Here is a 22,363-nt window from a genome sequence, read left to right as displayed (position 1 = left end):
TGCCGCAGTCAAGCCACAAAGCGACCATTGTGACCGGATACCCTCAGACTCCTCTAATTAAGCATGGAGATAGGATGAGGGTCGCTCCTCCCGCCTAGAGATGTTTGGTTACCATGTCCGCTGCCTTTTGTGTATTATTTGACTGCAGAGAGTGGACAGACCACTGGGCCTGCAGCGTGTCTTTCCAGCCCTCTCAAGCAGCAGGTTCACGGGTCAGTTTTGACCAATCTATGCTGCTATCAAGTGACTCCATTGTGCATGCCCTGAAAATGCTTGCGGACAGTCATTACACGCATAGCATTTGGTTTAGCTTTGGTGTGTGTGGTGTTAGAATTTGACATACAAATTTGTCATTGCTGTAGTGGTGGATCACATTGAGAAATAGTGAATTGAAAGCTGAGAGGCTGTTACTATAATGCAAATGTGAGGCTTTTGATTTGACAGCTTAATGACGTACTTGTTTTAATAAAACTAGCTACATTTAAAGAAAGACTGACTTTCAGATTTTTCAGGTTTAGGTCGTAAAAAGAATTTTCCCCGAGACCCAATTATTTTTGTTTAGGGGACCGAAAGCTACTGAATTCGAATCGCAGACTTCCAATTTTATTAATTTTTTAAAATAGAACAATTAATGAATTTAGGGCCATGTGACCCTAATTTCTCTGCTATTATTTCTTGCTTCACCCCAACCCAATTCAAGATACTACATCATGCATCACGTGGTGGGCTTTTCCCCGTTCCCGCAAGGCATTGTGGGATACAAATTTGAAACAGGAAAGGAAAATGGAGGACGCGAATGAAACGTGGAGGACCGACTACAGTAACGGAAAGCCAGAAGAAATGACGTTATGTTGCGAAGGAAAGGAAACGCAGGACCAAACTAATAAATATCGACGGTCAGCGAGCACCTCGGTGTGATCAGCTGTTCGTTTAGCGACAGAATGATGTAACTGTCAGTGCACGGTCAAGGTAAACCTGTAGATGGCAGTAATGCAACACTGGATGCCAGCTGCTGTAAAACCCAAGAGAAGAAGAAGACGATGCCGAAAGGTAAACCTGCGCATGCGCACACGGACTTCCTCTGTCTGCTTGCGTGCGTGAAGCGAGCGATTTCATGCACATTATTTGTTCGGGAATCCCCTCAAATTAAATAACTTCCCAGCCACAGAATGGCCTGGGTTTTTTTTAGACATTACAGAAATAAATCTCATTCTCATCTCATTATCTCTAGCCGCTTTATCCTTCTACAGGGTCGCAGGCAAGCTGGAGCCTATCCCAGCTGACTACGGGCGAGAAGCGGGGTACACCCTGGACAAGTCGCCAGGTCATCACAGGGCTGACACATAGACACAGACAACCATTCACACTCACATTCACACCTACGGTCAATTTAGAGTCACCAGTTAACCTAACCTGCATGTCTTTGGACTGTGGGGGAAACCGGAGCACCCGGAGGAAACCCACGCGGACACGGGGAGAACATGCAAACTCCACACAGAAAGGCCCTCGCCGGCCCCGGAACCCAGGACCTTCTTGCTGTGAGGCGACAGCGCTAACCACTACACCACCGTGCCGCCCTACAGAAATAAATATGTATCACAATGACCAAATTTCAGAGGGAACTAAATTTGACCGTTTTTATAAAATCAAAAGACTGTCTAGCTTTAAGTGTTTGATGAGCTCTTACAGTTCCTAAACATGTGATTTTGGTTATTTCCCCTGAGAGCCAGTATGATATGTGTGACTAATTGTTCTGACACTTGCTTAAAGGGCTCCTCATAACTATTTGCGCATTCATGAATAGACTGGAAAACAGTAGAGGAAAACAGAACATCAATTTGCTGCATAAAAAAAGAAAACAAAACATTTTTTTGCGAAACTTAGAAACTAACTATGGTCCGACGGCTTATTTTCTCTAGCAAACCCAACATTTTTGTCAGTGCTGTAAGAGGAGGTGTCTTTCAGCCTGTCTTACACAACTATAGAGATGTAGGGGTCATACTTTACAAACTGTGCCAGAAATGCCAAGGTCACAAATCTCAGTATCTGGTGCTTAAAGAAGCAGCATTATCTCAGAAGCCTGGACAAAGCCTTGCTGAGAGTAATGGAAAACAGTTACAAGAGCTGGATTCTACAGCAGTGGACAAGGGAGAAGTGGCTGGACCAAACGAGCTTAGTATCCGACAGGGGGATGAAAGATGCAGGGCTTCAAGGGGATGTAGAAGAGTTGATGAATCTCAACTTGGCAAGCACCTGATATCTCGGAAAGCTAACAAGACTTCTCCACTACATAACTGTGAGCTTTCCTCAGCAAGTATGAAGTCTAGATCCAGTAATGTGTTTCGAAGGCTGGTGGATCCATTGCACAATAGATGGCACTTCTGAATCTCTATTGATAAAGCCAGTGTAAAGTTCTGTGTTCCTGTAAGAGAATAAAGAAATAGCTGGTGAGTAACTGATGCTTCATTATCGTGAACTACTGTTTAAAAGTATGGAAGGAGGTCATATTTTATACAAAGGTTTTCTTTTTTTTTAATTCACTATATAACATGAGGCTAAAAGATATCAAACCATGCACTTCGGTTTTCTTATTTTAGATTCATTTCTAATTTTTTCACAAAATATCTGACTCAAGTTTTGATCATCACCAAATGAGGTTTTCTGAACATTAATTTTATTATAATGTCATTACTGATGCTACATAGATTTCTGAGCGCAAACAACAAAAATGTTCATGATTTGAATTTGACCAACTGATCATTCAAAATGGCTGCCAATACTCATTGAAAATAGACACTGTGTCCGAAATCACTCCCTGCTCACTATATCGTGAGTTTGTCATTTTGTAGTGCTGTCTGAATGTATAGTGAGAATTATTACACCCGATATAGTGCACTCAAAGCATCCCACAATGCATCATGAAAAGTAGTGTACAACCGATGGTCACTAACCAAGCAATACACTACCGTTCAAAAGTTTGGGGTCACCCAGACAATTTTGTGTTTTCCATGAAAAGTCACACTTTTATTTACCACCATAAGTTGTAAAATGAATAGAAAATATAGTCGAGACATTTTTCTGGCCATTTTGAGCATTTAATCGACCCCACAAATGTGATGCTCCAGAAACTCAATCTGCTCAAAGGAAGGTCAGTTTTATAGCTTCTCTAAAGAGCTCAACTGTTTTCAGCTGTGCTAACATGATTGTACAAGGGTTTTCTAATCATCCATTAGCCTTCTGAGGCAATGAGCAAACACATTGTACCATTAGAACACTGGAGTGAGAGTTGCTGGAAATGGGCCTCTATACACCTATGGAGATATTGCACCAAAAACCAGACATTTGCAGCTAGAATAGTCATTTACCACATTAGCAATGTATAGAGTGCATTTCTGATTAGTTTAAAGTGATCTTCATTGAAAAGAACAGTGCTTTTCTTTCAAAAAGAAGGACATTTCAAAGTGACCCCAAACTTTTGAACGGTTGTGTATATCCCATCATGCATTGCTGTCGTGCTGAAAGAAATCAAATCAAAAGCCTCAAATTTTATTTAATAAACAGCAGCGGCAAAGAAGAAAGTATTCAGCCTTGATTTAAAAGAACTGAAAGATGCAGCAGACACAAAGTACTTTGTATTGATTAATGTGGGAAATGCGCTCAGTATAATATGTATTTATCACAAAAAATACATGCATGTATTTATTATTTTGGAAATCCACCAGCCGACTGATCTGGCACGTTTTAATTGTGCAACAGTAATGATGTAAATAAATAACAGCGCAACGGACTAGTGTCCGAAAGCCTTTTTTCATTTTATTAATGAGCTCACTATACAGTCCTCTATATAGTAATTCCCTATATAGTGAGTAGGGAATAGTGAACGAGTGAGTGATTTCAGACACAGGGAGAGTCATAGAAAAAAACTTGTTTTTAAATAGGATATGAAAGTGCAAACATTTTTCAGTCGACCAAAAATTTTTTAGTCTAGACTTATCTATGCATGACAAAATATCACAGAGCAACTATTTAAATGCATATATGTTATTTACCAGCTGGGAGGTCCGTATCGTGAAATACCGTGACCGAGGTCTTGAAAGTACTGGCCGAGCCCCTCTGGGCCGAGGTCAGTATTCAAGGCCGAGGTCACGGTATTTCACCATACGGACCGACCTTAAGCTGGTAAATAATATATTTATTTTTTTCTTTACCAAATTCTAACAGAAAACGGGAGCGCCCGAAAGGGAAAACCGAGCCGAGCCACCATTTTGAATCCTCAATCACGGCTGTAATGCAAATTGCTTCCTCCTCGGTATACAAGTGCACTTCCATGGCAGGAAAAAAAACTACATTTTGCCGCCTATGTAGTTCCCTATTTATACAAAATTGAGTCATTCAGGATTCAGCCATGTTTTTGCTCGGCGTTAGCAACAGTTACAGGTTTATAGCGTTCTCCTGAAATGGTTTCTTTTATTTCGTCTTCCTCAGGGTAGTAAAACTCGCTTTCGCTGTGAAGACTGTCGTTATCACTATCCATGCTGTAAAATTAATGCTGTTCTCCTGAGAAATGCGGAAATGTTGACAAAAATTGCTACTATGTCTGTTGCTGCTGTGAATGAGCGAGTCGCCACAGGTCCGTAACCAGGGTCCGTATCGTAGGATACTGACCCGCTCGCCAGCCAATCAGAGTGCAGGATTTGATGGAAACCGGACTGCGAAAAAAATAAAAAGACATTATCACATGATCAGTAGCTCAGCTGACAGGCCTAGTTGATCATAACATTATTAATCAGTACGATGTGTAAATAGGTAAATGGCCTAGTTACCCTCTGACAGCAGTGCTTCTGTTATGTAACCAGAGGTGGACAGTAATTAAGTACATTTACTTGAGTACTGTATTTAAGTACACTTTTTGAGTATCTCTACTTTACTTGAGTCTTAATTTTTTTGGCAACTTATGACTTTAACGTCACTACATTTGAAAGGCAAATATCATACTTTTCACTCCACTACATTTCTGTCAAGGTCCTCATTACTCGTTACTATGAAGCAGCTTTGAAAGTAGATGCTTTTTCTTTTCTTTTCTAAAACGTGACTGGTTTTATCGCAGGTGACACTGAGACAGCCGATCAGTAATCACTAGGGTCACGTCACATCCATGGACTGGATAAAATCAAGATCAGTGATTTCACCGCAGCATTATTTAACACGATCAGTTGATGGCAGAATGGAAGGAGGCGGTTCTTCTGGGGAATGCACGCACCCATGGCTATACCTAGAACCCATGTTTCAGTTTTCTGAAAGGAATAAAGCGTCGTTTCATTTTAAATGTTTGCTTTGTTTGCCTAAAACAGAGCACATCACAGCCTACAAAAACTCGCCGTCCGACCTGCGGAAACATCTCATCTCATCTCATTATCTCTAGCCGCTTTATCTTGTTCTACAGGGTCGCAGGCAAGCTGGAGCCTATCCCAGCTGACTACGGGCGAAAGGCGGGGTACACCCTGGACAAGTCGCCAGGTCATCACAGGGCTGACACATAGACACAGACAACCATTCACACTCACATTCACACCTACGGTCAATTTAGAGTCACCAGTTAACCTAACCTGCATGTCTTTGGACTGTGGGGGAAACCGGAGCACCCGGAGGAAACCCACGCGGACACGGGGAGAACATGCAAACTCCACACAGAAAGGCCCTCGCTGGCCATGGGGCTCGAACCCGGACCTTCTCGCTGTGAGGCGACAGCGCTAACCACTACACCACCGTGCCGCCCCCTGCGGAAACATATTGAGGTATATAAACGTTTTATTCCAAGAGAAAGCTTGCAATGAAATTTTATATGCTTTTAGAGCTAGTGATAACGTTGCAATAGCTATGCAGTCTGGTTAGTCAAATGACTTTCTATGGATTTGCTCGCCAAGTTGCCATAGCCTTGTCCACAGCTAACATTTACACATAGCTAGTTAACTTGGACACTGTTAGTTAGCATGTAAACACGGAGTTATGCTAACATGAATAATGTTAACTTATCTGAAGTGTTTTCAGAAACGTTTTAGCATAATCTTGCCAAATAAGCAAAAATGTAGTAATCTTTCTTTTCTAGTAACGTTAGCTACCCAACATGATTTTGAGTTTAAAAAGAGTTTGCTAGCATGTCAGGTGGCGCTTCACTGACTAGCTAGCTTAACATTAAACTACTATGATTCCACAGGCAGGTTCATATGTGCATGAATCACTTGTGCTCACACACAACCTGTGAGATGGACAGTATTGTACTAGTCAGTCACAACAAATTGCTGGAATTTTTTGTTTTGATGTCAGATGATGGTCTTGCTTTTTTTTTTTTTGGTCTTGCTTAAAGCAGTGTTGCTGTTGGGCAGTTATTAAAGTGCCATTCCACCATTGGATGTATTTTTTTGGCATAAAATACAATATATTTTATGACAACATGCCTAGACAGGGGGCGGCACGGTGGTGTAGTGGTTAGCGCTGTCGCCTCACAGCAAGAAGGTCCTGGGTTCAAGCCCCGGGGCCGGTGAGGGCCTTTCTGTGTGGAGTTTGCATGTTCTCCCCGTGTCCGCGTGGGTTTCCTCCGGGTGCTCCAGTTTCCCCCACAGTCCAAAGACATGCAGGTTAGGTTAACTGGTGACTCTAAATTGAGCGTAGGTGTGAATGTGAGTGTGAATGGTTGTCTGTGTCTATGTGTCAGCCCTGTGATGACCTGGCGACTTGTCCAGGGTGTACCCCGCCTTTCGCCCGTAGTCAGCTGGGATAGGCTCCAGCTTGCCTGCGACCCTGTAGAAGGATAAAGCGGCTAGAGATAATGAGATGAGATGAGTCACCTACCCTTTTAATTTCCGCGCGGTAGTGAAACATGATGTCATTGGCAGGTTCCCCTTCTTGTGTACCACGTCACGTGTGACGTGGCACAGATTATCAGCAATGGCGGATAGAACGCGATTGTCAGCTTTGGAAAAGAAGCGAAGGAAAATAGCAAGTGATGCCCAAAGGAGACGGTCGATGGTGAATATCGGCACAGCAATCAACAAGTGGAAATCGCGTTCTATCCGCCATTGCTGATAATCTGTGCCACGTCACACGTGACATGGTACACAAGAAGGGGAACCTGCCGATGACATCACGTTTCACTACTGCGCGGAAATTAAAAGGGTAGGTGACTTTGGTCACAAAATTAATATACTTGTCGTTGTCAAAAAATTATGTTTGATATATCATTTTGAAGCTAAAAGATTTCTCTGTCTAGTCATATTGTCATAAACTATATTGTATTTTATGCCAAAGAATACATCCAATGGTGGAATGGCACTTTAAGCTCGAGGTATGGACCTGGGTTTTAATCAGGTTGGATTGTAATTTTTATTTTCTGAGCAAGCTGCATTTACAGCTATTCCACTGTCTTCCTGATTAACATACACATACATGTGTGCGCACTGCCAGAGCTGGGTCAGAACACTACCATGCTGCTTTGCGGGGGTGGGGAGGAGTATTACAATTAAAAAATTTTAAAAAGTTCTTTTTCAGTTCAGTTGTTTCTCATTTTGTAACGTTCTACCAGGTGTTTATTCTACAGGTTCTACAAGTTAGTCAGTAAACCCAGTCGGTCGCTTAGGAGGCATTAGGTTTTGTAAGCGTTGTGGCAATAATACAACAAAGCGTTGACAGAAAATGTACTTTTAATACCTAAGTATTTTTAAAAGCAAATACTTCAGTACTTTAAAAAGTTGACTGTACAACTTTCACTTGTATTGGACTAACATTTGACCAGTGGGATCTGCACTTTGCAGGGCTCGAAATTCGTATATTTTTTCACCAGCCAGCCAGACTAGTTACCTTCCAAAGTAACTCGCCAAACAGAAAATCAACTAGCCAAAATTTGTTCATGTATGAATTTTACTTCTGTCAAAAATAACGCAAAAGAGAGTAGTTACCATTGTTCATGACTAATGTGCATTTATTTCAAGACCCGAGTATTTTGATACTGTTGTTAAATACATAAATGAGAACAACACAGAGCACCATAATATAATATCAACAAATAATAATACATTGGAAAACTTGGCAACTTGGTGTATGAGTATTGAAAGCAAATATACTTACTATCATGTCTATAGCACCCAAAATATGTCCAACATGCTTTCTGTATTTAAACATTTATGAGAGAGAAAGCATTAGGAGCTTCATATTGACTAGGAATCAACTTGAAAAAAATTAATTATTCCATAAAAATCGTATCGCAGCCAAGGCCTACCCTGCTCCCACGTTTACTTATAAGTCCTTTGTCGTTTCTCCTTCTCGTACGCTTTATCGGCAGCCTTTTTCTCCTCTTCAGACCGAGGTCGCTTTGTCCCCGTCTCTGGCGGTTTCTGTACACCTTTCAGAAAATTCCACATCGCAACGTAGCTTTGGCAGATGTAGATGTAAACAACAACAAAAACACACGTGTTTAAACGGGTGATAATGTGGCCACATCTATTCAATTTGATAACGTGATGTGGCAGCGCAGGTGTGGCCAAGCGTCGGTCTGTGAATGGAGGGCGGAGTCAGGGAAGGTAAGCGGTGGAATCATTGTACCTGATGGGGATTAACCTGTGTTTGTATGTCTTCCCCAGTGACCGCGCCCTTTAAAAGGAGAGGAGAGCAGAGAAAGGGAGCTCTCTCTCCCCAACCAGAACACGTGTGTGTGTGTGTGTGTGCGCGTGCGTGGCTGGGAAGTGATAAAAGGCTGAAAAGCTAGCAATAAATAGTTCATTGAGAACTCAGTTCTGGCCTGCCGTGCTTCTGTGCTCCACCCACCTGGTCCAATACTACACGTGATTACCGCGATATTCAACGAGATGCGTTATATGCATGCGCAGTAGTGAAAAAACGACAGCCTGACTCGTACACAATATGATTCGGAATTCTTCGGTAGTTTCCGTCCTGCTGATAAACACATCGATTAACACAGACACGGCACGCGCTTAATATGTGGCGGCTTTAGTTGACGGTGTGTCTGAACCTTCGCTTCATATATATTTTTTATTTTCAACTAGCCAGCCGGGCTGGCTAGTGACAGGAATTACCCGCCAAATGACAAATTAAGTCGCTTCAGGCGACCGGACCACTGCAAATTTCGAGCCGTGCTTTGACTTAAGTAATGAAGTTGGGTATGTTGTCCACCTCTGTATGCAACCAATAATACTTTTTCAACCATAAGAACAGAGTCGTTTGGTGCCACATCAATCAGTCATTACAACCACAAATATAAAAAAAATACAGTAAGCTTGGTTCCTGCCTCCGAGTGTCACTGTAGTGTTCAGTAAAATCCCGTTCTAAGTTACTTTATACTGGGAACATACAGTTTCTTCATTTTTATAGCTTCCTACAAATTTCCTTTTTTCCCCTGCATTTTTCTCCCAGTTCCCACCCACGAACCAGTTCACTCGTATCAGCTACCAACCGGGAAGGGTGCAGGCTAACATATGCTTCCTGTGAGACATATAAAGCCTGCCAACTCCCTTTATTCTAACTGCTCCTCAATCGTCAAGTTGGATGGTTTAAATGTCTGTCAGAAAACATGGTGTCTGCTACTATAACATTGACAAAAATAAATTGTGTTGTATTTCATAATATTAGTTTCCTTTTAGCCTATTTTGTATCCTATATGAACCTTCAGAGCAGAGCAACAAAACGTCTTTCTTCGATGCATCCTAGCTTCCCTTGTCCATGCTTGGCAAACAGATAAAGACTTGGATGGCTGAATTAGCAAAACACGGACAGGGTTTTAAATGAAGAAAATGAAACAGCATGTCGTTATTCAGAGCTACTTTGCTGAACAAGAATTCAGTAAGTATCTCTGCTGCCGTTTGCCACAGAGCATGTGCATTTGTATTTAAACTAACTAACCACGAATGCTAGCAAGTGCAGCAACAGCCAACTTGTAACCAGCTGTAATCACAAAACATAAAAACACGTACCATGACAAGAATTACATATATCTGGCCACGCCCCAGGGGCGGCACGGTGGTGTAGTGGTTAGCGCTGTCGCCTCACAGCGAGAAGGTCCGGGTTCGAGCCCCGTGGCCGGCGAGGGCCTTTCTGTGTGGAGTTTGCATGTTCTCCCCGTGTCAGCGTGGGTTTCCTCCAGGTGCTCCGGTTTCCCCCACAGTCCAAAGACATGCAGGTTAGGTTAACTGGTGACTCTAAATTGACTGTAGGTGTGAATGTGAGTGTGAATGGTTGTCTGTGTCTATGCCCATGTTTACATTAGACCGTATCAGCGGATCATCAGATTAACATTTTTAAAGCGATTAGTGTGCACACAGCAACACCAATACACGATTTGCGTGCACACAGCAACATCAATACACGGATACGCTCGGCTCCGCAGGCATCCTGCGCTCCAAATCACTCTGCCCTGAACAGCGAGTGCCCTCTGGAGGGTGCGCACTCCGGCTCTGCGCAGCTCACAGAGCGCGCGAGTGAAGTGCACAAGCAGTGTTTTCGGGACTGAGCCGCTGTGTGTGTGATCCCAGCGCATATCACTTACCACTTGCAAGTGGAAGGATGGCAAGCCTAAAGACAATCATAACTACACAATGGGCAGTATTTGCATCAGTATTTGCAGTATTTTCATACTTTTATACTCTTTAATGAAAGGTGATACAAGGCGGAAGTCCGCGCCGTTTTTCAGCAGTCGCGTCACATGACCAACGCCAGCGAATCAGGAAGGTGGATGTCACAGTGACGTTGTCCAATGACGACGCCAGCTAGAGCTCAGCACAGCGTATCCGCGCATCTCAATGTTTACACAGCACCGGAGCTGACACGATCTGGATTGAATACGTGGACGCTGGCGGATTCCTGTTTCTCAGCGTTTCCAGGCGGTTTAATGTAAACGGACAGTGCATCCGCGAAGAAAACGAGACAGATACAGTCTAATGTAAACTTGGCCTATGTGTCAGCCCTGTGATGACCTGGCGACTTGTCCAGGGTGTACCCCGCCTTTCGCCCGTAGTCAGCTGGGATAGGCTCCAGCTTGCCTGCGACCCTGTAGAACAGGATAAAGCGGCTAGAGAGAATGAGATGAGATGGCCACGCCCCTTCTTTTCCCCCCTCAAAGCCACAGGCAGTACTGTCACTAATTCGTGATAGTTAGAGGTCACAATAGGACAAGGGCGTGTTGCACATGATTTAACAAGCCTCGTGTCCTCTGGGTTCTCCGGTTTTCTCCCACCTCTTCCTTCATGGGATAGGCTCCTGCTCCACGACATCCCTCCCAGGATAAAGCAGTTTCTGACGATAAAAGAATGAATATGAATGAATTATTGAGCATGTGATTTATATTACTAATTCAGAAGCTTTGAACAGTTGTGTGTATGGAGAGTCATGTTATAGCGTTTGACATTTTTTTTTAAAGATTTTTTTTTGGGCTTTTTCACCTTTATTGGATAAGACAGTGTAGAGACAGGAAATGATCGGGAGAGAGAGAGACGGGGAGGGATCGGGAAATGACCTCAGGTCGGAATCGAACCCGGGTCCCCGGATTTATGGTATGGCGCCTTAGCCACCTGAGCCACGACGCCCCCATAGCGTTTGACATTTCATAAGCAATTACTTAGAATTAGGACCTGCGTGGGACCTGTCAACAAAAACAGATATGAACCTCTGGCACCAAGCTTGATATACGGTATTTTGACCTGCACACACTGTTTAAAGGGCAAGTGTGTAAGCAGCTGTAAAAAATACATGTTTGTGCACCTTTAACTTGAATATATGTTTGGTTAATACTGTATAGCTGAACAAAGGTGACTTTCAAGTATTGGCATGTGTGGGTAAACAATCAAAGCAGTCACTATTTTGATCTATGGCCATCTATGATAAGTACTGTATGAAAGCAACCTCTTGTCTTTGCTCAGATGCTTCAATGCGAGCTTTGTTTACAGGGTCAAGGATGAGTTCCTCTGTGCTCCCCTCTGCATTCAAATACAGGAAATGCACTTCCAGAGCCAGGAAGGACCAGAAGGTCGAGCCTATTAACATATCACTAGAGAAAGCTAATGTCTTAAAAGAGGCACTAGTGTCAGAATCACTTAGCATATATGTTATATGTAAATGTTTTTGTCTTGATGTATAAACGTGATACAAATGGTTACGCTTATATTGTGTTCTGTGAAACATTTGATCACACATTCTCAAAGAGCCAAGTCTGATGGATCAAGTTCTGTATGCACAGCTGGCCAAGAAAAAAAAAAAAAAATCAGCCGTGTTGTTTTTATTTGATGCTTTTGACCTGAGCCATCTGTCTGTGGAACATTGCATTACAAGCGATCAATATCAAGGTATTCATGCTGCTAGATATCACACAATACATATCTCCTGTGTGTGGTTTAAGCCATTCAGCTGTAGCAGTGGCAGCTGTCTCAAGAAATACCACACACTGTTTCCAAATGCTGTGAAGCTATGTGAAAATGAAATGCTGCATTTTGGAAAGAAAGTCTTCTTGCTGGTTCTGGGTTCGAGCCCCGTGGCCGGCGAGGGCCTTTCTGTGCGGAGTTTGCATGTTCTCCCCGTGTCCGCGTGGGTTTCCTCCGGGTGCTCCGGTTTCCCCCACAGTCCAAAGACATGCAGGTTAGGTTAACTGGTGACTCTAAATTGACCGTAGGTGTGAATGGTTGTCTGTGTCTATGTGTCAGCCCTGTGATGACCTGGCGACTTGTCCAGGGTGTACCCCGCCTTTCGCCCGTAGTCAGCTGGGATAGGCTCCAGCTTGCCTGCGACCCTGTAGAACAGGATAAAGCGGCTAGAGATAATGAGATGAGATGAGATGAGTCTTCTTGCTAAATGTCCAATGCAGGTATATGTCCAACATGCTTGTGAAGGATGTGTGAAAACAGTAATGTAGTTCCCAGACTTGCAAAACCACTCGGAGCAGCACTCATTAGGTCAGTATACAGTTTCTAATGCTTGGTTCTTGCTTTTCCCTGGAGTTGCCTTTCCCATGGGGTCCGACAGTAATAGGGATAAACAGGCATGTCTAATGAACACCAACAGATGTGGTCTTGGAAGATCAGACATCCCGTAGTGATTACAGAGTGAGGCAGGGAAGCCCAAGGCCATCGTTTCCTAAAGATCAGACAAGGTGTTTATACACCCAACTGCAGGAAATGAGGGTTTGAAGAGGGCTAGACGACGACCAAGCTAAAAGTCGTGTTATAGTCTTGCTTTAAGGTATGAAAATTCCAGGTCAGTCTTAATGGCACCATCATAACCAACAGCACATATCAACTTTTACAGTGTTTATCAGTGCTGATGAAGAAACCGATTGAACTTTGAACAGTTTCATTAAGCGTCACACATTTCTTGCCTTTTCGAAAGGAGGAGTTCAGCCGTGAAAGGAAATCCGAGTTAGAGTTTAACTCCATGTGTGAGTCAGAGCCTCCTCCACTGTATAACCTCATGATGGCAGATGGCAGATTGGGCGATGGGGGGAGGAAACCCCCCCGTATCTCATCTGGTTAAAAGGTCAGGTGTCAGCAAAACATCTGCTCTAGCCTGACCACACATTGCAGCACTGGCAAAGACCTGTTGTCATGGGCTACGGGTGGCCACATAGAAATGGAATCCCATCGCAGCCTAGAGGACAAAGATTTCTATTTAGTTCATAGTAAAGATTGAATAACATTACTCGGGTCACTGTCTGGCCAAATAGCGCCAGATAAATCATGGCTGTTTACACCATGTCTGATTTGACGAGTTTTTGCTATTATGAATAACTTGTTTATGATTTGTGTGCAACCGCAACTATTTTCCATTACACTGAATGTCAATTGACCTGTTAGAATACAATTTCAATGCCTTTGGTCTTTAACCGGAACCATATTCTCTTTTCGTGTGCTTCACTGTCTCTCAAAGACAGATTTTGTGTTGACAACTTACTTGTCAAGCTTTTGCCAAGTTAAAGGCCAAACCGTCAACATTTTCTGCTCGACTCTTCTGTGTGCTTCCATTTATGTGTGCTTTATTAAGAGAATGCATGAGGGGATGACTATGTGCTTTATGCATTTTGACTTCTGCAATTCCCATGAGGCGTGGAACTGTTTGCTAGGCTGGGCAAGCACCAGTAGGGTTTTCAAAGCTGGTGCGATTTTTCGCCGGGCTCTGTGAAGTGCGGCTTCCAGCAGTCTCCACTGAGAAGTGCAGTCAAGGATAGGGGCACAGGATTGGGCGTATTTTTAGTGTAAATGGTTACATTCCTTACTCACCGGGCTCCTTCCTTCAGACTGTCTGCAAAAACCCTTAAACCAGCCATCATATCTTTCATTTCAGAAATGCTAGGACTGATTGCTCTGTGGAACAATGAGTCCTGTCTCCGAAAGCTTTTGACAAAGAAATGTCTCATCTCATTATCTCTAGCCGCTTTATCCTGTTCTACAGGGTCGCAGGCAAGCTGGAGCCTATCCCAGCTGACTACGGGCGAAAGGCGGGGTACACCCTGGACAAGTCGCCAGGTCATCACAGGGCTGACACATAGACACAGACAACCATTCACACTCACATTCACACCTACGCTCAATTTAGAGTCACCAGTTAACCTAACCTGCATGTCTTTGGACTGTGGGGGAAACCGGAGCACCCGGAGGAAACCCACGCGGACACGGGGAGAACATGCAAACTCCGCACGGAAAGGCCCTCACCGGCCACAGGGCTCGAACCCGGACCTTCTTGCTGTGAGGCGACAGCGCTAACCACTACACCACCGTGCCGCCCACACAAAGAAATGTATAAAACTTTAATATTTTTCATAAAGCTGACTACAAGAACAAAATACCAAACTGAGGATTTTGGAAGAGTAATGCCATCCGTGACATTAGCGGGATGTCCGAAGTATTGACATGCTCTTCCAATACTTACAGTAAACACCTCAAACAGGTTTACTTCCTATATAAACCTGCTATCCAACTTGACATGGTTGGTTAATTTGTTTAGTATCAGGTTAAAACTGGGAAATAATTACATCTCTGAGTTTGGTTACCGGTTATATCTTGTGCCCTGTGTCTGGTCGGAGTTTTATCGCCCCACTCCTGTGAAGGACGGCCCCATGAGGACAGTTGAGGGTTATACCTGTTAACACTGTTAATATTATAGTCAGGCTGTCTGTTGTTGCCCAAATGAGGATGGGTTCCCTTTTGAGTCTGGTTCCTCTCGAGGTTTCTTCCTCATGTCGTCTGAGGGAGTTTTTCCTTGCCACCGTCGGCACAGGCTTGCTCATTGGGGATAGATTAGGGATAAAATTAGCTCCTGTTTTAAGTCGTTCAAATTCTGTAAAGCTGCTTTGCGACAATGTTTATTGTTAAAAGCGCTGTACAAATAAACTTGATTTGATTTGATTTGATTTGATATCTTCACATTTGTCCCTCCAATTTTTCCATCATAACTTGGCTGATGAATTTTTGCTCAAGGATAGAGACTGCTGATTGCCAAATGATTTTAAAAGTGGTGACAAGAACAGGAGACTTTAGGGAGGCTAGAGATGGCATGAGTAGCAAATATGCACGATCCATATGGGGCGTACACCCTCGTTAAGACTAGTGACAGCAAATTGGCGGGAAGGAATTTAAAATGGCAAGCTCTGGATCTGAAAATGAGTGAAGGAGAGAGAAGGCAGGCAGGGGAGGGAAAGGAGAGGTTTGATAGCTGAAGGCTTACTCAGAAGGGATGCAGGCGACCAAACCGAATTCAGTCTGACTCTTGAATGGCGGCAGGAACAATGGCCCTTCTCATGGAGCCTTTCAGCAGGGACACTATTCAGGGACTTTCAGCCTCAGCCACCATATTCCAGGAGGGAAGTGGAGAGTGGAGGAGTGTACTAGGACTAGCAGCTGTCGTGCTCTCATTAACATGCGCACCTGCTCCCGAAGGCAGCTTCAGAAGGCCTGAGCGTGCAGGCCCTACCATGCAGGCTCCTGAGCATAGGCACCACTGTCCCTTCTACGATTGACAGCTTAATGGCCTCGATTAAGGATTTAACAGTGGCATCTTGGTGGAAATGTCATTTTTATTATCCTAAACTTCCGTTCAGCAGCACAAAGCCTGAAGTAATGAGACATCTTGGCTAGTTATGTTTATAAGCACAATGTCAAAAATATCATAGTAACCATGGTATGACTGTGATTTTCATTTGCATCACAAAGCATGGTTAGTTTTATAACATTACTCTCCATATAGATGTGGGGGAACTGACAGTGGGATAACGACAGGAAAGGTAGCAGAAACAGACGGAGTATAGTTCTCACCGTGCTCTTAATAGGTTTGCCATACTTGCTTTTCTATCCCCGGTGTTTTCTTTTCCTTGTTAATGTTATTGGGCATCCTAATCCTGGTCGAGAAACAGTAAAAACAGTACGTCTCCCTCCAGGCTAGAGGCCTTGTTGTGATCAGAGACCAAACCACTGGGAATTTATACTGCCTGCCCCCAGGCACTTAAGTCAATGCTTAGCTTTTCACCAGTGGTGTGATTTCAATGTTAGAGAAAGGTTGTTTCAACATTGGTGTAGTAGGGAAAAACACCCATTTTGTGTCACCCAGGAAAATCAGACGAATGCGTATACCCAAGCCAGCCGCTGTTAGGAAGTCTGTTTGGTTCTTTTTACAGTGTTTGCTGTATGTTCTCTTTTTTCTCCCCCAGCTCTCGATTGATACAGGGAGGATCTTCTACTGTAGAAGAATACACACTATTGAGGAGCTGGAAGGGGGCTTTGAAGTCCTGATAATGTTAGCCCAGGGTTCAAAGACTCTGGTATAGGCTCTGCCTTGTCCTTTGAGTGAATGGATGGCAGAAAAAAGCCGAGGCATGCAGAAATTTCCTACTAAGAGATGATGATTGGTGCTTTTCATGCAACAGTTTCAAACAGGATTAGAAGTACAAGCCAGAATTTACAATGAGCTGAGTGGAACCCCATGATATTGAACATTTATTCTTTTACTTCTATGTTGAAGAGATTTTTGTGGTAGGGTTTTTTTTTTCATCTCTACTTGACAATTTATAGATTCAGATTGGTCCATTGTTGCTGAAATAACATTGCTGGTTTATGGATGTGGTCCAGAATGCTAAACAGTTGAATGGATTTTGATGGTTTGCTTATTAAATAAAATACATCAGATGTGTGAATCCACAGCACAAGTATACAAGTGTCTTGTGGCTATTATTTCATGCCCCAATGTTATTTTTATGATATCAAGGCTTTGTAGCAGCAATATGTTTCCGTTATATGATCTATACACTGGTTGTCAGACATTCTTTTTTTTTTTTTTGTGTGTGTGTGTGTGTGTGTGTGTGTGTGTGTGTGTGTGTGCGGATGTGGGAAATTGCAACCTCAGTGCCCGTCTATCATTTTGGTTTTAACCTCAGTGGCCATGTAATCATTTTCTTTTCTTTTTTGTGGTTGTTTGGGGCTGCCTTGATAGCCACTGTTAGAATTGTACATTTAATGCTATACAGATTTGTTAAGCAACATAATTATCTGTTTACTATCACATTACAATGTTACAGTAGCTGGATTAACAGTTGGTTATGAACAGTTGTCAAGTACCAATCTGAATTTCATGCTAAAAATCACAGGTCCGACAAGAAGAATAACAGGCAAAAGCAGTGTTGCTCGTGTCATCCCTTAACTATGTTTAAATCTTCTAGAAATTGTCATTCAAGCATTTTTGTCACTGTTTACCTGACTTGTGGTCTGTTTTTTTTTTTAAAGATGTCCTGAGAAATATTTGGGCTCAGCTTGTCAGTTGTCCAACCCTTGCCAGTCAAATCCTTGCTGGAATGGAGGAATTTGCCAGCCAAATATCCGTGACAACAAAGTGGACTATGTCTGCCGTTGTCCATTGGGTTACATGGACCCACGATGCCTTACTCCCACTGACAACCCATGCCGAAGCTCCCCATGTGGAAATGGAGGGACGTGTGACCTCACCAGTGTCCACACATTCAAGTGCAAATGTCCTCCAGGCTGGACTGGTAAGAATGTGTTATTTTCTAAAGGATACGTTTTCTCACAGTAAATCCCCGATCTCCAGCTCAGGAAACCGAGGGAGTATGACATCTACTGATTACCGTATGTACTATTCCATTTTTACAGGTAAAAACTGCCAGCAGGCTGACCCCTGTGCCTCAAACCCTTGCGCCAACGGAGGCGAGTGCAGACTATTTGATTCTCAATACATTTGCAGCTGCACGCCCTCCTTCTCAGGTGAGACTTGCAAACAAGATGTTAATGAGTGTGCTCAGATACCATCTCTCTGCAAGAATGGTGGCGTGTGCATAAACGAAGTGGGCACTTATCGCTGCAACTGCCCAGCCGAGTACACGGGGAAACACTGTGAGACTCTTTACCAGCCCTGCAACCCATCACCATGCCATCATGGTGGGACCTGCGTCCAGATTGGAGACACAAACTACGAGTGTTCCTGTCTGCCAGGTAGGAAAGCCTGATCTTATTTATGTGTTGGTAATTTCTTCATTAACTTGGCAAAGAAGTTAGAAGAAGAAGCCTTTATTTGTCACATCTACGTTACAGTTCTGTGAATTTCTTTTTTTCCCCCACGTATCCCAGCTGGGGTCAGAATGCAGGCTCAGACATGATACAGCACCCATGGAGCAGGTAGCATTAAGGGCCTTGCTCAAGGGCCCAACAATGGCAGCTTGGTGGTGCTGGAGCTTGAAACCCTGACTGTTTGACCATTAACCTACAGTGTTAACCATTGAGCCACCACTGTCCGTTGGCAGTGTTTGCTCTTTTTTAGTTACCTTGTATTAATTGTGGGCAAGACAGATGATAGCAGCCTGCTGTCACTGTCAAGCACCTACACTAGAGATTTATAAGAGCTAACTGGCCTTTGCAATCACATTGTAGTGTCACTGTTTCCCACCAGTGTGGAACTTTGGCTAGGCTAGCTCTCTCAACATGTCCTCCCTTTAGCATGATGTAAGCCCACCCTGTGTGTGTGAACTGGTCAGCAGGAAAGCATTAGAGCTTATCATGAGGAAGTGGCTGAAGGTCAATATCCTCATGGTGTTGTCTCTGGATTAAGAGAACATGCAAGCATGGGACTTACACATATATTCAGAAACTCATACAGTTTCCTCAAGATGGCCAAAGTGTACAGCATATTATATCCCAGTTGACAGTAAAATCAGAAAGCATGTTTTTTTTTTCCTGGCTGGACTTATTATTGTTAGTTTATGTACAAAGAAAATGTGCAAGAATTGAAAATATAAGCTATGAATTAAAGTGTGGTTGAAGAACATCATTCTCAGAGTTCTCCCATCTTTCTGCATTTCTCCTGTCTACTATATCTCATCCTTTTCCCCTAGCTCTGTCATTGGCTGTTAGGCATGTAGTGATATATCACTTGACGATAAATTGCAATACAAATTTATGATGATTTGTACTGATGAAATAAAAAATGAATCACAATTATTATCAAGCTGCATAATCTTTTAGTTTTTCTGAGCTGCAATTGTGTTGTTTAGACATCAGAAGTATAATAATGTAACGTAAAATTACGTAACATAAAATAGCAAGAATACATGTGACTTCACCCTAGGTGGAAGTAACACAGCACTAATGTTGCCAAAACAAATGAAAAACAGATCTAAACAGGGAAAGAGCTATTGTGTGATTGACTCTACAAATAGATTTAAAAAGAAACCAGTTATCTTTTTACAGATTGCCAAAAACTAAAGAAAATAGAAGAAAAATGGCGGTAGTAAGTGTTCATAAAAGTTTATTAAGAAAATACCCAACTGTCATTAACTTTTATTTTTAGTAAAAGGAATATGGGTATAAATGTGGGTAAATAATTATTGTTGGTTATTAAGAAAATGAAACAAAATGTTTTTTTTTTAATTTAACAAAAGGAAAATTTGAGTTGATAAAGAATAGGAAAATAAATGTTGCATTTTCTTGCTCATAAAATTTTCTTCATTTAATATTTTTTTTCAAAAACATCATGGGAAAATCGAATTGTGAGCCCAGTGTTGTGAATTGAATCGAATAGTGAATTAGGTGAATTGTTACATGCCTATTGGCCGTTGTCCTTTTCAGTTGTCCAACTACATGGGTGACCGTGACTCAGAAAACCTAAACTTGATGGTAAAATTAGGCAAAAAAAAAAATCCAGGTGTACTCCTAATTCAAAATGGGCTTAGTATAAAGTCATTCTGTGCTTCGGATTAAAAATATATTATATATTTTCTTATATATCATGATATGAGGATATAAAGGAAAGTAAAACAGGAATGTTTCATAACTGCTGTTAAAGTCAGAGGAAACTGTGGTTATTGTCAGTTAACTGTGTTGTCACTGGTGTCTCTGATTTGAGACCTGGTACCGCCATTTTTCCTAGAAAACGAAAACGGTCGACCGAAAAACCATTAACCACACTTTTAGTATGTGACAGTGGGTTTCACAAACACTGTATCCCGTTGTTAAGACTAACAGTTATTTCAAAGATACCAGAAATATTCGACTTCCAACAAATATTCATTACAAAAAAATGTTAAACTTTTAATGTTTGAATTTGATCCTTCCTTCCACAAACTGAATGAACAAACTCTAAAAAATGCTAAGAGCTTGTTGAATAAATTAGCAACATCCATCTTTGCAGGTTTCAGTGGTCAAAACTGCGAGGAGAACATTGATGACTGTCCAGACCACCGTTGCCTTAATGGAGGAACCTGTGTAGACGGGGTGAACACTTATAACTGCCAGTGCAAACCGGAATGGACAGGTATGAACTCTACATATTTATAGTGCTGCATTTTATTCTGTGACAAAGGAAAAAAATGAGTCTTTTTAAATAGAGCCACTATCACAAAATGGCTTTTGCTTGCTAACTCTGGTTGGGTTTATTTAGTTTGTGTATCATGGGTCCTCTGGGTCTTGTGTTCCCTGACAGGTCAGTTCTGTACTGAAGATGTCAATGAGTGTGACCTGATGCCCAACTCCTGTCAGAATGGTGGCACTTGCCTCAACACTCAGGGTGCATACACCTGTGTATGTGTGAATGGCTGGTCAGGTGATGACTGCAGCAAGAATATCGACGATTGCGTTAATGCCGCATGCCACCCAGGATCAACTTGTCATGATCGCGTAGCGTCATTTTTTTGTGAATGTCCACCTGGACGGACAGGTCTGTATTTTTATACTTGTAGTCCATTTTCACTTTGTGATCATTTGTAGAATATCATGGAACCAGGAGTAAGGAGACATTTACTGTTCTTTATTTTATACATCACTATGATTAGGTGGGTTAAAATGGACTTTTTAATACAATGGAGTTGTAGACAAATGTACATTTTTAGGCATATACTACTGTATACATAAGCATAACATATATGAGTGATTCCACGCTTATGGTTACTGAAATGGGGACATGAACTTATTCACCTAAAACCATTTCTTTTTTTACCATCAGGTCACAAAACATGTAATCTTTAATGAATGATATGTTAAAAGATAACTTTAATTTTCTGAGATGTAATAAAAACATATTTATATGCCAAAGTCAAGCCTATGAGTTCCAAAATGATGTCTGTTACATTACTTCTGTTACGATTGTCCATCTCGCGTCTGTTACAAATTAATTACAATCTAGCTATATACCATGTTAATCTTATTGAAAGAATGTGTATGTTTATTCTACTACACATGTTTATTAATTATATTTGCTAAAACATCACCTTCCTATGTTTCAAAAAGTAATTCTACGTTGTTAAAATTGAGAATATATATGTCCACAACACTTCTGTTACGTTCTGACTTTGGCATATAAATATGTTTTTATTACATCTCAGAAAATTAAAGTTATCTTTTAACATATCATTCATTAAAGATTACATGTTTTGTGACCTGATGGTAAAAAAAAGAAATGGTTTTAGGTGAATTTTTAAAAATAAGTTCATGTCCCCATTTCAGTACCCATAAGCGTGGAATCACTCATATGTAAGTATACATGTGCATATACATATCCACAAACCATCTCATTTCCATCTAATCCAGGTTTGCTTTGTCACTTGGATGATGCTTGTATTAGTAACCCCTGTCAGAAAGGCTCGAACTGTGACACCAACCCCGTCAATGGCAAGGCTATCTGTACCTGTCCTACAGGCTACTTTGGCTTAGCCTGTGACCAGGATGTCGATGAATGCTCTTTGGGTGAGGACTAAACCACTTGAATACTTTTTAGAGGCAAATACTCTACAGCCAAGAACTTCTAAGCAGGGATGACTGGTATAAATGGGCTAGCAGGGCTAAGTCCCCGTCTTTCAAAGATAAAAATAATAATTCTTTTGTTA

The 22,363-nt window shown here is 42.1% G+C and overlaps 1 protein-coding gene across 1 annotated transcript in view; it reads left to right on the top strand.

Moving 5' to 3' along the window:
• The window catches only part of notch1b (notch receptor 1b), an 89,590-nt gene that overhangs the window by 6,701 nt on the left and 60,526 nt on the right, over positions 1-22,363 (top strand). Inside the window, exons 3-7 of the mRNA XM_060907060.1 lie at positions 17,760-18,022; positions 18,144-18,482; positions 20,674-20,796; positions 20,965-21,198; positions 22,068-22,223. Of these exons, the coding sequence (XP_060763043.1) occupies positions 17,760-18,022; positions 18,144-18,482; positions 20,674-20,796; positions 20,965-21,198; positions 22,068-22,223 (1,115 nt within the window). The remainder of the gene's footprint in view (positions 1-17,759; positions 18,023-18,143; positions 18,483-20,673; positions 20,797-20,964; positions 21,199-22,067; positions 22,224-22,363) is intronic.

Source organism: Neoarius graeffei, chromosome 24 (genome assembly GCF_027579695.1).
Source record: "Neoarius graeffei isolate fNeoGra1 chromosome 24, fNeoGra1.pri, whole genome shotgun sequence".
Lineage (NCBI taxonomy): Eukaryota > Metazoa > Chordata > Actinopteri > Siluriformes > Ariidae > Neoarius > Neoarius graeffei.
Note: the sequence above shows the minus strand (reverse complement) of the source record. Positions and strands in the feature narration are given on the sequence as shown.